General features: G+C 33.8%; 1 protein-coding gene across 1 annotated transcript; it reads right to left on the reverse strand.

The window, feature by feature from the left end:
* Nucleotides 1-8,402: 8,402 nt before the first annotated feature.
* LOC106060526 (vesicle transport through interaction with t-SNAREs homolog 1B-like) lies at nt 8,403-12,766 on the reverse strand (the record flags this gene model as incomplete). The annotated part of the gene is given in 7 exon segments (XM_056022279.1): nt 8,403-9,396; nt 9,926-9,987; nt 11,215-11,288; nt 11,291-11,372; nt 11,648-11,707; nt 12,504-12,614; nt 12,704-12,766. Coding segments are annotated over 7 exon segments (543 nt in total), but the record flags the coding sequence as incomplete, so codon positions are not given.
* Between the last annotated feature and the right edge of the window lie 3,591 nt (nt 12,767-16,357).

The following is a 16,357-nucleotide window of genomic DNA, read 5'->3' on the forward strand; positions in this document are numbered from 1 at the left end:
GAGCAGATGACTAACTGACGACACTGAAAAGACAAATCAGAAACACAAGAGGATGAGACATTTACTTCCCATGTCTGCAGTTTGTTTGGTTTCACTCGCAGCCGTTATTTTAAGATCCGCCAAACAGTCAAAGATATCTAAGTTGAGACTTAAAGCTCGAATAGATTCGTATTTTTCAGTTCATTGTGTCTCACACAAAAGAGGTAAATTTAGCACCAACTCTATCGCTAGGGACAGTTACATAAAAAGAATGCTAGCCATCACTGGGCAGCCTTGGTCGAGTAGTTTGTCCATGTCTAGACTGTACAATGACGTTAGACCCTTGCAGTGCGTCTCTCTGAACCGCAGGAACTAAACCAATGAAGTCGAATACAATCGCAATCAACAAACCGAACACTCAAAGACATCTGCTCAGTGCTTGAGATAGCTGCAGTTTCATCACTAAAATACCCAACAAATGCAGTTAATTCATGATGTTGCAACTCGTATTTTTTGGATTCTTGCTCCTGCCAGTGCTCCGCTATCCAAATCTTTTTGATTCGAACGATGACATGTGAAGAACTTTTTTGTATCTTTTCTATTGTAAACTGGTGGACGTGTTTAATTTGCTGTTTTATCTAGCGCTGACACCGATCGCAACTCTTTACTTTTGTTAAAAGAAAATAAAACATTTTCACATCGAAAGATAATAGGCAAAAAAATATTCTTAACTAAAGATTATAAAAAAAATAATTAAGGCATTTTATGTCTCCAGACGATTTTTTCCCTTTGCAACTTCTTGTGTGACTAAAGAGGCCAATCCTTTGTACTTTCACCCTTCTTTCTACTACTATTGTGTATGGCATTAGCAATCTGGGACACTTCCTTTATGCTTGTTCTTCATGTGGATTCAGTGCCACTTTTTCCCAGCTGTTAGTGTTGATTTTGAAGAGCTTTATGTCACGTTTGAATACATCAGTATACCTTAGTAGTGGACAAGTGGCGTAGCTAGAGTATATGATGCCTGGTGCGGTACCTCATTTTGATGCCCCCCCCCCCCAAAAAAAAAGCTAACTAAATAATAACATTGCAAAACCTTACTTTTTTGTTCAAAATAATATGTATTTATTAATTAAATATTGTTAATTTAAAAAAAAATCACTTTTACATAAACATAATACAAGTGAATTTTACGAGCTTTCTTGCTGGCAAAAGTATCAATAATTTTATCGAAATCCATTTTTTCCACCAACTCTTGTTCAAATGACAAAATGGCCAAATTAGTGAGTCGTAAATTTGTCATCGTTGATCGCAAGTAATTCTTGATCAGTTTAAGTTTGGAAAAAACTTCTCTCGCATGTAGCGACGCTTACAGCAATAGTCAAAAATATGCGAATCATGATGACGATATTCGGGACTGAATCATCTAGCTGATTTTTTTTTAATTTCAAGATCTCACAGGTCCTTGTTTTGGAAGTTCGGAGGCTTCTGATGAAACTGTGACAAACCGTTGAAGCCTCTTTCGCTCCAGCAGAAATTTGTTTTATCAATGCCGCTAGGAGTACTATCGAGATTGATTTCGACCTGAGGATTTAATAGCTGAGAAGGCGACAAAAATTCATATCTATCTGCTACATCATGAAGTTGCTCGAATCGGGATAAATTTCCCTTCGTAGCTCTTCTTTATGTGTAAGTACAGAGTCTTTTTTGTCACCAGGCATCTTTTTCTTATGGCCAATACGTTTTGAGGTTCTGTACTGATTCTCATATCTGAGCACACGCTTTCGGCAAAAGTAATGCTGGCTTCAGCGATGTCCTCTCGATTACTACTTAAAAATGTCTCTAATGTTTTTAGTTTGAGTGAGCAGTCTCGAATAGACAATCCTTGTTTTTGAAGGTAGAACTGCGCATCATTAATTTCAGTTAATACAGGAGCCCAAAATCCAAGATAGGTGACAAAATTAAAAGACTGAATAGCAACCAATAATCTACCTGCTTCATATCTAGTCGATGAATTTTCATCTCTGCTAGTTAATGTCTCCAGAGTTTGAGCAGGCAATGAATAGTGACTTCTAGAATACGTTGTAAAAATGGTGTATTTTTATGAAAAAAACTGCTTGCATAGCTGATTTTAAAAATTAAATGTTCACTTTCAGATAAGAAAAAAGTAGCATCTGAACTTTGAAAGGTCAAAAATATCATGATGTCGGATTTTCACTATCTTTTCTAGTTTATGAGATCTAAAGGGGACGGACGGACGGACAGACAGACATTCCACACAAAATTAAAAGCGTCTTTTCCCTTTTCGGGGTTGCTAAAAAAATGTAACTAAAAGAAATAGATTTAACTAGATTTAAAAAAAAAAATCGTCACAAATAAATACATCTAAGTCTAAACATACATAAGAAATAAAAACAAGAGGAAAAATGACATTAATTTGTAGAATATGTCAAACTTCAATGTTTGGATATGCGTCAGCGCCATACAGTTTGACCATCAATTCTTCATATGGAGTTTTACTTTTTTCTGTTCTCGTGTGCCAAACTAGAACCTAAGAGAACAAATGTAATGGAAAATGTTCAAGTTCACATAAAAAATGTCAAGGGCACTACATGTGCCAACTAAAGAAAAAAAAAAGAAAAGTTCTAAAATTCTTGGTGTTTTCTTTTATGAAAACACTAGCCTATAATTTTATAATACACACTCGCAGGGCTTTTTTGTGACGGTACGCACCTGTACGGCTTTCAATGCGGTGAAAAATTATTACTTTTCTTGTATTTTAACGTATATTAATTTATTAGTAGCTAAAAGTTAGGCAATCACTGAGTACTGGCACCTATTTTTTTTCCAGAAAAGCACTGCCCACCCGTGTGTCAAATATATTTTATAAGCCCGAAGATGTGAAACTTAACTCATAGTATAATTTGTATTAAATTGCAAATAAATCTCTAGATGTTGTTTTTAAATTCAATTGTTATCTTTTCAGATAAGTTTAATGAATAAAGAGAGACTAAAATATCCACTAAATGTCAGCTAAACAACATCAAATGTAGACGTTTTTTTTTTTATTTTTGCAAATAATCGACTAGATCAATTATATCTAGATCTAATTCGAATATATTAACATGATTAAATTAAGCTTTACAATTCAGTATTCGTTTTCGTTTGAACCCAGTTAATAACTATGCTTCATTACCGCAAGTTAGTTGCCAAATAGTTTTTCTAATTAGTCATAACTTGTGCCACTGTCATCAAGTGAAAGTCAAATGATTCCTCCATTACGAGCTTATTCTGTGCTAGAAATGGAAGAGCTGGGAAAATCTGATTCTGTTGTGCTAGAAAGTGCACACAATTTATCCCATAGCTTCAGTGGCGTCGCTAGGAATTTGCCAGCGTTTGGGGCCCTGGGGGCTTGACCTCTTTAGGGACCCCTGCATTTTGCGTAATATTTAATATTTAAGGTAAAAAATAATTTCGAACACTCATTTGGGGGCCCCCTCAAGTGGGTTCCCAGGGGGATTTTCAAATTTTCTCCCCCCCTCCCCTCCTAGCTACGCCACTGCATAGCTTTTAAAAAGCAAAGCCTAACAACATTTCCATTAGTTTGTACACCGCATCTCGTGGCTGAGTAATGCAGTGGAAAAAACTCTAGAAAAGGTTCAGCGAGTTGCTCAGCACATTCTTTTAAGATTCGCCCTTTTATTCCATCAGGCCCACCAGCTTTTATTGAGTTGACGTTTTTTGAAAATGTTGCAAACTTGCTCTTTAGTAATTGCTAATTCTAAACAGTTTTTAACTTTGACATTTGTCGTTGTGAATGTTATATTATTCTAGCTACAATTCCTGTTAGGTGCACAATTTTTGAACACACCATTGCACACATTGCTTTTTAGCTGATGTAGTTTTTCTGTTACTATGCTGATATAACGTTTCTTTGAGGTTTGTCTGTGTACCCCTGTTTAGGGTGAGTATCTAAGGCATTCTAGGGCATTACTGCATTTCGCAGTTGTTTCTCTGCCATAGTGTATTGGATTAGTCTTTTCCATTTGTTGTTCTAAATTCTCTACAGGGAGTTAGTAATGGGCTTGTAGGTTGAATCTGCACTAATCTAAAGTCAGCAGTGGGCCAGTGTTGTACGTTTGTTGCGTTGAATCCAAATACTTACTAATGTGTTGTATTGGGAATGCAAGGTGCAGAATGATTATTTGATTAACATAACAGCTATATTATGATATTTGTTAAATTCAATGATATATCACTTTATCAGTTTGTTCATTGTTAATTACTTTCATTTCTTTAAACATTATATTGTTAACATCTAGTTATTTATTTATTTTACGCACGAAGGTGCACGTTGAATGTCAGGGGCCTCGACAAACCAGCTAAAGCTTTAAACGCAACCCTGAAAACATCTTCAAGGGCTTTAAGTCTTAAATTATTAACATCGTTAGTGTCGAAACGACAGTAGAAATCATTGAGCTCTGTGGATCATGTTTCGTCGTCTCCTGCGAGAAGATTATTTTTACTTTTGACCTTGTCTTCCTACCATTTTGGTCCTGATACCCCACGCCAGTCTCATGTTACTTGTCTTTAGTCTTCTATTTTAGTGTGGTAGTTTCTCCTCCCCTCTTCAAGAACACCATTGAAGTATCTACAGCGCAACATCCTAACAAAAATATCTGGTTTTCAAGGTACTTTGTTAATGAAGCCCAGCGACTGGTAGAAAAAAAAATATGTAAAATATATAAAATGGGGTGGGGTTGATATTTCTTAAACCTCCTCCCCAACTACGCTCATGAAATTTTGTAACTGTAGTTTGCTTTAAGTTTTCTCAGCCTGTTGCTTATTGATTCTCATAGATTTACTTTAGTACTTGAGCACAGCGACTGATAAAATATGACAGATCAATGTGTGAATTTTTAATTTATTTGGGGGGGGGGGGAGGATTTTAACGCCCATGCTATCTAGATCAGTGATGCCCAAAGTACGGCCCGCGGGCCAGAACCGGCCCGCTACGTGGTTTTATCCGGCCCACCGAAACGTCGGCACAAAAGTAGAAAATCCTCACCCTTTCAAAAAAATTAGGGCCTTCACTTTTTCTCTGATGAATTGGTACCATGACCTTTAACGATTGTGCGTTTATGAGTTTATGAAATGGGACTCTGAATGTAGAATCTACCAAGAAAAGGGAATGGATCTTTTTTTGTGGAACATGATAATAAGCCAACATATTTGTTTTGTAAAGAAAGTCTGACTGTTTTAAACACAACAACATGTACAGCGGCATTATAAAACAAATATGAATGTGAGCAGGTCAGGCAGGCGTGAGTGGATAGAGAGAGAGGACCTATTCTCTGCTGCTCAACATTAAAATTTACCAACAGTAGGCAGATGTTTGCGCTACTGGGTGGGCTCAATCTGTGCACCTCGGTATGGTGACCAAGGGGCTAGAGTAGCCTAAGTAACCAGACAACTAACTATACTAACTCAACTAAATGAAAACAAGATAACAAACTTTAGTTTACGATAAATAAAACAAAAAGAAACTTTATTTACATGGAATCAAATAATAATAAAATATAATATATACACTAACCACTATAAACTACCCTCTAAATCTACACCACTACAAACACTAACAAACTAACCAAACTAACTAACACAAACTGATCAAACCAACTATCTAACAAAATCACTACAACTACTACACTAGACCTAGATCTACACAAACACACTACAATAAACTAGTCTAGATCTACAATATCCTACTATTACACTCATAACACTAACACTAAAACAAGAATATCTTATAAATCCTTAGGCTCAGTACCTTACTATTCACTAAGAACAGAACTGAGAAACAGACTATAAATTATTAAATATTTATACTAAGTTTACCAAGGCATAAAAAGAAACAAAATAACACTAGATTCTAGCTTCCCTAGAATTAGAATAGATCTAACAACAGTAGTTATAAACAGCAGCTCAAAGCAGCAGTTAAAAGCAGTAACACAGCAGTTACACAGCAGTAATAATAGCAGGCCGTCCCAGGTACAGGAATAAAAATATAATTAGATGACAGACCACAAATATCTTCAGCTGTCACACAGACAGATATGGTACTGACCACTGGTCAACTGTACACTGAACTGTTTTAAAACAGCGTGGCATCACTTTTTATACACAAAAAGCGGAAGTAGAAATAATAAGTTTGGCACTAGCCTATAAAAATAAAATATATAAAAATATAGCTCTGGGAGCGCAAGCTCACATGAAGACCTTTTTAGTTTGAGCCGAGTATAAAAGATTGGTCAAACTACGCCTAGAGATTGGACGATCTATGGGAATATCAACCAAAAAGAGACAAGAAAATAAGTTGGTGGTAAAGGTAGCTACAATGTCGCTCACATTTTAAGTAGAGAAATGAACCCATTTTTAGACGCGTAAAAAATAATAGACTTTAAATATCTCATTTATTAATACTAGATCCAATTTCTTTCAAATAGTCTCAGGTGAATTTGGATTTCATTTTTTTACCTTTTTGTTGATGTGGCCCGCGACACTCGTGTCGAAAGTTAAAATGGCCCGCAGGTCGAATTCGGTTGAGCATCACTGATCTAGATCTATCGCACAGAAAAGAAATATAAGACTGAATACTGACTTGAGTGCACATGTTCGCTTTAGGTTCTAGATCATCCAGTGTCAAGTTAAACAATGTCAGAAATGTGGATTCTTGTCTTCCTGCAGCGAAAGTATTTGAAAATTTAAATGCTTTCTCTGATTGAAGGTAAGGAATTAATAACTATGATCATATCTACAGTTAGACTGAGCCATGTACACCAAAATTAGAACTGAAATTAAAGACAAAGATACTGCTTTCAGGGTCATTGTGAATCACAATGACAAATGCACGATTTGAAAGCTTTTTAAAGATGATGTTTATTATAAGCTATCCCGACAAGATCAACGTCTAATCTTTTGACTCAGGACAGGACACAACAGAATGCGACAACATATGTTCCGGAAACTCAAAATTGGAACCAGTGAAATCTGCCCATGTGGAGTGTCACCAGAGAATGCTGACCATGCCCTTCAAAACTGTGCTCTTTATCATGAGGTCCGTACAAGACACTGGCCTCAAAACACCCCAATAGAAAGAAAACTAAATGGAGAGCTGCCTGATTTGGAAACCACTGTGCAGTTCATCTCATATATTGGTCTAGTCAGTTGAACGCTCCAACACTAAAATGAGAAAGTAGAAGAAGAAATCCAAAACAAAACTTGGTAAACTACACAGTCCAGGTCAGTTATTCCTCATGACCATCACTACCACTAGTTAGACTTTTGAGAAAATTATTTAGTGTTGGTAAAAGAACAAAATATACATACAGTAATGGCATCAAAAGTAAAAAATTTTAACATTTTATTCAAGCCAATTTTCAAGCAAACATTTTCATTTTCAAAAGATACAATGGTATTACTTAAAAACTAAAACATTCTTCTAACCTGATCTGCGCATATAACCACTTTCATATACTGTGAACTTATTTCTAGATGTCTGATATTTGCTAGGCACCCATCACACTAGTTTGCCTTTGCCTAAGGCTGGCTTTGACGACACAGATGTTTAAATCAGTTACCAATGAAGTGATCCGGGCAAAAATCACTAGAAATTGTAGTAGAGTTTAACAAAAGTCATTTATTTTAAGATTTTGTTATACATCAACTATAACAACAACAGAAAAACAGAGACTATTTAACCAACACAATGTTGAGAGAGCTTAAGAAATGGATTAATTAAATATTTGAAACTTTTGTGGCCAAAGATACGACAAATGTGCAAAATGGTAGGCGTTAATAGTTGAGTTTTTCCAAAATACTAATAAAAATTTCTATTTGTTTGTAACTCAGTGGTCACTTGTTCAATGTGCTACTTGCTAATGTCATAAAAATATGCTGTAAATTTTTACATTTCTAGAACCATTCTACTTTCTCAGAATTCTTGGAATAGCAGGGTTACACTAAGATTTAAAAAAAAAAAAGTAAAGCTACCCTCACCTTTCAGAGACATGTATATTTTAAATACAAATTATTATTTCATTTTAATAAATGTTTCCATTGTTCTGTATCATCCTTTTATCTAGAAGAGAGAAAGAGCCTGTTACGAAAAGTTGAAAAGAAACTCGAAGAAGCCAATTTAACTGTAAGTGTTGATGACTTAAGGTTCTCAAATTTTGATTATGTACAAATGATGTGCCACTACAAAATATATGTTATTATTTTTTGTTTTCAGCTTCATGAATTGGAAAGTGAAGCTAAACTTGTGCCTGTGAACTACAGGACTCAGATGCTAGGTAAAATTAGGCATTACAAGAATGATATAGAACATTATTGAAAGCTTTTTAAGATGATGCTTATATCCCGACAAGATCAACATCTAATCTTCTGACTCAGGACAGGACACAACAGAATGCGACAACTGTACCGGAAACTCAAAATTGGAACCAGTGAAATCTGCCCATGTGGAGTGTCACCAGAGAATGCTGACCATGTCCTTCAAAACTGTGCTCTTTACCATGAGGTCCGTACAAGACACTGGCCTCAAAACACCCCAATAGAAAGAAAACTATGTGGAGAGCTCCCTGATTTGGAAACCACTGTGCAGTTCATCTCATGTACTGGTCTAGTCATCTAAACGCTCCAACATAAAAATGAGAAAGAAGAAGAAGAAAGCTTTTTATCTGGTCAAACAACAATGACTTGTAAAATATATTTACTCACTCAAACTCTCTAAACACTTTCATTTGTATTTGTTAACATTCCCTAGAATGTTGAAAAGTTTGTGCATAAAACACTTAGGCAAAAACTTTACTTTGTAACATTTATGATTAAGATTTTCCCAATAATTTTCTTATTGCAATCTGTAACCTGACCCAACCTAAAGCATTCTGGAAATATTTCTTCCTGGCCCACACTTTCTTCAGAATGGCAAAGGATGAAGTACATTGCAACCATGCTTGATGTTGGGGGACAGTTTTAAACAATAAAAATCACTGAATTGAGCCCACCAGCTACACACTTTCCCAGGCATTTTATATTTATGTTTTTTATCATCTTAACTTTCTGGGGTCTGTCAGTCTATTACAAGCAACCTCATACCAACAGAAGCTTTAATGATGAGTCAGCGTACAATAAAGCACAAAGTCCTAATGCTATATGCATCAAATGGCAATGACAAGACATTCTTATACAAATATTAGGCAAATAAATAGATTGATCCAGTTAGTTTGTACAACAAAGAGGCCACCCATGAGGGAACAGATGCATCAGCTGAAAAACTTCCAATAAATAACACCTCCTAGACATGCTAACTCAATAAGTATAAACACAGCAAGGATCATCTTGTCTATCATCATTCTGTAATATTAGAAATTATTTTTAAAAAAAATTAAAAGCTTTCAATTTGAACATCACTTAGTACATATTTTCAAATAAAAAATCAGTCAAAATATAACTGAAGAGAAAATGTATCTCTCTTAGAAATTGCACAATTAAAATTTTGTTCATAATATATAATTTATCTAGATTTTTTGAAGGAATAAAAAAAATGTTCTTCAAATAAATTAATACTGCAAATGTGACCTAATAGATACATCCACATTTCAGAATAGCCTCAACAGTGTGTACTTTTCTTGGCCTAACATTCTCAATTTAGAACTTTTTCTCATGTCCCTGGTACCGGGGTAATAGGAATATAAGTTAAAAAATTATTTAATCATTTACTATGCTTCTAGTTTGAGTTTGTTTATCCAATCGACAATGTATTTCTAGCATAAGAATATTTTTTATTCTTTTCTTTACTTAATGGGAAAAGATAAATGAATAAATATCATTGTAAGTATTATTATACATTATTCTTTTTATATTTACAAAAAAAAATGCTCACCTCCTTAACATTCCTTTTAAAATTTGTCGACTTTTAACAAGATTGGCATCTGTTTCTGTCAACTAAAGAAACAAAAACACATTTTAGTTCTATTGGACAATTTATCCCAACAGAGAAATTATATTTCTATCATTTGCCTAAATATCAAGGCTCCATTATTAACCAATTTCTTCAGTTAGTCTCACATTTGTGAGTGGGAAGCGTGGTCGAGAGGCTAAGTGCACCTGAACTTGGCTTGGCTACCTGTGAAGGGGGCTCGAGGTTCGACACCCGACTCGAGCAGAGTTGTGTTTACTGAGCGCCTATAGGCAGCACAGAAAAACCTTCTCCCAGATAACCCCCCCCCCCCCCCCACACACACACACACTGGTCCACAAATGAGATTGGACAATAGCGCTCTGAGCATGCTATAAGCATGAAAGTAGCGCTATATAAAAGCTATAATTATTATATTATTATTATTTTAAAAAAAAATTGGTGATACTTAAGTCAATAATTATGCAGTAAATGAGAATCTTCTATTCATGTGTTAATGTAAAGCTTTGTCCAAAACATAAATTCCCAAAATTTTTAGATGTTCCATCCTTCCAACCTTCAGCTCACCCAATACTATTTTTGTCTATCACCTAATACTGGCTCTCTAAACTACTCATAACAAAATAGTGTTATAAAATCTGCCCCTACACTGGTGCTTATGGTGCGTATCAGTGTACAGCAGTTTGCAACACAGGATAAAGACTGTTTAGAAAGAGAGAAAAGCTTCCTCTGCCCAAAGCAACAAGAAGTAATAAGGGAGTCTAGAACTAGAAACAAAGAGGCCTCCTTCATTTTGCCTGACAACTGATGTGTGGACCTAGAGCAACACTGGGAAGTGTGTGGTTGATCTGCACAGTGGATAGGCAGAAAGGACAGTTGAATCTAAGAACTAAACTCATGGTGTAAACTCAAGGCTTGACAGTCAACTGTCTATGTCTGTGATTATGTTTAAAATATCCATAATTTTTTTGATGTTAATTTTTGCTGAGTTGCCTCCCTTAAAGTTTTTACAATATTGTGGTGAATAATTATTATTTGACAAAAGCAAATGTACATTTTCATATTGCTGTTCTTTTATCAACTAAACTACTTACAAGTGGGAAGTGGACGTCACGGAAACTCATATAAACATGCCTTTAACAAGCGATTCTTAAATCATGTGTCCTTTTAATTTGGTTAAATAATCCAAAAATGCTAAAAACATTGAATTAATTTATCAACTATTTCAATTCAACCCATCCTTCCAGCCTTACCCTATCTCTAGTCTTCACTAGAGTTTCTCTCTGCTGACCCAGTTCATCTATAATCTCTACACCTATCTGATCTGATGTGACCTTGCAATACTTTTAGTGGCTCTCTGAAGAGACTGGTGCCCCTGTAACAGCTTAGCTCAATTGGAGCTTTCAAGTCTCTGAGAAAAGAAGAAAAAAGCTAAGATTAAGATTAAGACTGCTTTATTGATCCTTATGGAAATTTGTTGTGATTACAAGGACTCTCTTCTCATATGTGGACAACACAACAGAAACATACACATAAATAGAATTGACACAACATAAAGAGTTTATTCAGCGACTAGTCTACATACGGGCATCTTGGTCCTTTTCATGTTTAATGCCCCACCTAAGAATTTTTAATCTCATGTCACCAAGGCAATCAATAAGTCATCTGTTTGACTGAAACTCTTACCTCTTCTCTATCAAAGCCTGAATTGTCAACCCCACCAGCTCCTGCATTATAGCCTCGTTTCTAAATAGAAAGAACAGCACATAAATGTTAAGTTCAATATCAGAAAATCAAATCATTTTATCAACTATATCAAAGGCTGCATCACAAATGAGGAGATTAGAGACAGGGTTACTAGAGTGATTGGACCCCACAATGACCTGCTAACTATTATTTGAAAAAAAAACAGAAACTAAAACTCTGTGACCATATTACAAGGTCTTCGGGGCTTGCAAAGACCTTCCTTCAGGGAATATTACCAGGAAAAAGAATAGGAGGCAGACAGAGAAAGTGATGAGAGGAAAACATAAAAGAATGGACCGGCCTGCCATTGAAAGAGGTTCTATCCAAGGCAAAAGACAGAAAGGAATGGAGAAAGACAGTTGACAAATCTTGTGTAGTGCCCAAACAGCAGAGAGACTAAGGTATATGTGAAGATATCAAAGATGTGTTTAAAGAAAGGTCCACAATTGCAAAGATTGTTATAAAGCTATGTTCTCAATAAGAGTTGAATTAATACATCTTGTTAATCATAGTTAATAGCAAAGAAAAAATGAATGAATTTGTTGTTTAAGTGGTACATAGTAACATTTGATAGACCTGCTGCACTAAACAATTAGTGTTTGAATGTAGATCTCAACCAAAATTTTCCACTGGATTATAGAATGCAAAAATCTAACTGGCACTATGCTTGAAAATGAAAGATGGCAGCCATTGTACTACAAACATAGTAACTTTTAACAAACTAAGATTTATTTTTAGAAATATTGAAAGAGATAGGAGCTTATCCCAAATAAACATTGCGAAGATGTCTGCATACCATGATTCTTGAATAATGTTCTATATCATTCCTGTAATGCCTAATTTTACCAAGCATCTGAGTCCTGTAGTTCACGGGCGCAAGTTTAGCTTCACTTTCCAATTCATGAAGCTGAAAACAAAAATCATAACATATATTTTGTAGTGGCACATCATTTGTACATAATCAAAATTTGAGAACCTTAAGTCATCAATACTTACAGTTAAATTGGCTTCTTCGAGTTTCTTTTCAACCTTTCGTAACAGGCTCTTTCTCTCTTCTAGATAAAAGGATGATACAGAACAATGGAAACATTAATTAAAATGAAATAATAATTTTTATTTAAAATATACATGTCTCTGAAAGGTGAGGGTAGCTTTACTTTTTTTTTTTAAAATCTTAGTGTAACCCTGATATTACAAGAATTCTGAGAAAGTAGAATGGTTCTAGAAATGTAAAAATTTACAGCATATTTTTATGACATTAGCAAGTAGCACATTGAACAAGTGACCACTGAGTTACAAACAAATAGACATTTTTATTAGTATAACTTCCTCTTTTGGAAAAACTCATTTATTAACGCCTACCATTTGGACATTTGTCGTATCCTTGGCAACAAAAGTTTCAAATATTTAATTAAGCCATTTCTTAAGATCTCTCAACATTGTGTTGGTTAAATAGTCTCTAATTTTCTGTTGTTGTTACAGTTGATGTATAACAAAATCTTAAAATAAATGACTTTTGTTAAACTCTACTACAATTTTTAGTGATTTTTGCCTGAATCACTTCATTAGTAACTGATTTAAACATCTGTGTTATAATTCTTGTTGGGTTAGCTTAAATAATAGGCATAATCTTTCTTGTGATATGGATGAGAGCTTGTCCATTTCTCATTTATTTTATTTACTATTAGTTTCTTCATTTCTTCTGGATAGAGTGTAATGTTTAATTGTGAATTTGTTCTCCCTATCTTGGCAAGTGTGTCAGCCTTCTCATTTCCTTCTAGTTCTATATGTGCTGGTATCCATTGAATAACAGTTTGCTGGAATTTTTTAAGCAGTTGATAAACATTCCAGGCACGAGCTGAGCTCTCTTGAGCCGCAAGGCCCTGGGCGCTTACCCACATCACTTATGCCTTGTGCCGCATATGTCTAGATCAAGTCTAGTAGATAATCTAGACTAAAACTCTATTAGTATTAGTAATTACTATTCACACTCACAGTACTATTCTAGTAGTAGGCCTACTAACTAAGTACACTGCACTGTACTAGATCTATGTCTATATACTATATCATCTAGATCTGGATTCTAAATCATAGTATTTTAATAGTAAATCTAGATAAGATAATATATAATATTTAAATAATAATATCTTATCTAGATTTAGATCTATCTAGTCTATGCTCTATAATGATACTTTTAATATGATTTGGTCTGCTTTAGAATCTTAGATATTCATTATGATATTGAATATTGTCAATATTGTTGAATTACTTGAATAATAAATTCAAAATTGATAGATAAAATATTAATAGATATAATCATAAATCAATGATAATCAATGATAGTAATAGTAGAACAGAATCTATTTATAATAGATTTTACAAAGAGAATTAGATTAATTACAGAAATGGGAATCAAATTGGAGCATGTCATTCCACCCAGAAAAATCACAATTGTTAAGAGTAACTAAAAAACTAAAACCAATTAATTCCACTTATCTTATTCATGGCAAACCAGTAATACAAACTAAAAACTCAAAATACCTAGGTGTTATAATAAATGAAAAACTGTCATGGAATCCACATATTGATGAAACTATAAAAAAATCAAACAAAGCATTTTATTAGGATTTATTAAAAGAAATTTCTATAAATCAAATAAGAACATAAAACTAAAATGTTATTTAACCTTGGTTAGGCCAATAATAGAATATGCATCCTCTATTTGGGACCCCTCAACTCAAGATAACATTAAAAAACTGGAACAGACACAAAATAGAGCAGTGAGATTCATAATAAACGAATATTCACACTTAACCAGAGTAACACCTTTTTTTTGCCTTTAGTAAAATCACTAAATTTAGAAAGCCTTCAGGACAGAAGACTCAAAAGTAAAGTTTCAAGTATACATAAAACACTGAACCATAATCTTCAAATACAAAAACAAAATTTAATAAAATACTCTGAAAGACACAAAGATAAAGTAAGGCACATTCCTCGTCCCATATGCTAGGAAAAATTTGTACAAATACTCCTTCTTCCCTAGTGCTATTAGAGCATGGAATGGGTTGCCTGAGCTAGCCAGGAAAACCAGAGACTTGGCAGAATTTAAGTCATTGGTTAATATACATGACTAAATGCATGAAGCGTAGGACGTAATCATCTTCTTTTTTGAAGTAACATCTGTATTATATAAGATAAGAAGAAAAGTTAGGCTTTTAAAAAAAAAATTATTTATTTTAATTTATAAGAATCTAAATCTAAATATTTTTTTATTTTTTACCTTTTTTTTTTATTTTGAGTTACCCCTCTTTGCTTAGGGTTTAAAAGGATTTTTTAAAACCGGAAATAGGAGCTTAATGGTTAATTGGATTAAGTGCTTATTTCAAGTAGGTCTGCCTAAATTTTCATGTAATGAGGCACATGTTCGTGTGATGGAACCAGCCAGTTATTAAGACTAAAATGATCAAGTCATGATATAATCCAATTGTCCATCCACATCAAATAATCACCAATCAAATCAGCTAACAAGTTTTAGAAGAACTATATCATGGAAGATACATTTGTACTATTCTAAAGTATTAAAGTCTAATGTACACCATATACACAATATCTTGTCAAATAAATTCTCTTAGAAAAGGCTTGACCTGACCTTTAGTTTCATTAATGGTTGTGACTGTAATGGGCTTTTTTTTTGTATCTTCTGAAAGCTGATAGAAGCCTGCAGCATGCAAATTAGTTACTTTTAATTTATGAACAGTACTACATTGTATTGGTGTGCTTGTGTATATGTTTTGTTTCAATGGAAATAATAGTGCAGAAAAATAAATCTTATATATAAACATTTTGCTTTTCGTAGTATCAATTAACACACATATATAAATAATATTTGTTCTAAAAAGAAAGTACAAGTTGTCAGTTACAAAAACTAACAAACAGAAAATGTATGTTGTTCTATTGGTGATTTGATTACAAAAAAAAAATAACTTTTTTTTGTTTGTCAATATCCTTTTTGAATTATTAAATTGTGATTGTTGAATTTATGTATTTTTAAGTTGTTAATTTTACATTTCCATTTATTTATTGAGTATTGCTAAATTGTTTTGTAAAATGCATTAGTGTAAAATGAAGTTACTTTCCAGAGGAAAACAAAAAAAATATTATAATTATCATTAAGATCACCTAGATATCAAACTTCAATATTTGGATCTGAACCTGTGCCATACAGTTTGACCATCTTCTCTTCATTTTTAGTTCTACTCTTTTCTGTTCTTGTGTATCTATGTATCAAGAGACTCAGAGGGAAAATACACAACAGCAACAGCCTAAACACCAGGAATGCATATATAGTAAAACTCCTACAAGTTACAAAGAAAGCAGGCCAATAGATTCCACCTATACTGCACCATACTATACTGCTCAAACTAGTTTTCTAACAATATGTAATCACAAACTTTGTTATACTATCAAAGTCAATAAACTAAATATACAAAATTGCAGCAAAAAAAAAATGTTTCAATAATTTTTTTTGTTATTAGAAATGTTTGCATACATTGAAATCTTTTCCTTTTCATTCTGAATCAATGAAACTAATACAGTTCTTTACCTAAATTACCTTTCCATTGTTCACTATGGGGCGTTCATAACGTAGAT

Source organism: Biomphalaria glabrata, chromosome 3 (assembly GCF_947242115.1).
Source record: "Biomphalaria glabrata chromosome 3, xgBioGlab47.1, whole genome shotgun sequence".
Taxonomy (NCBI): domain Eukaryota; kingdom Metazoa; phylum Mollusca; class Gastropoda; family Planorbidae; genus Biomphalaria; species Biomphalaria glabrata.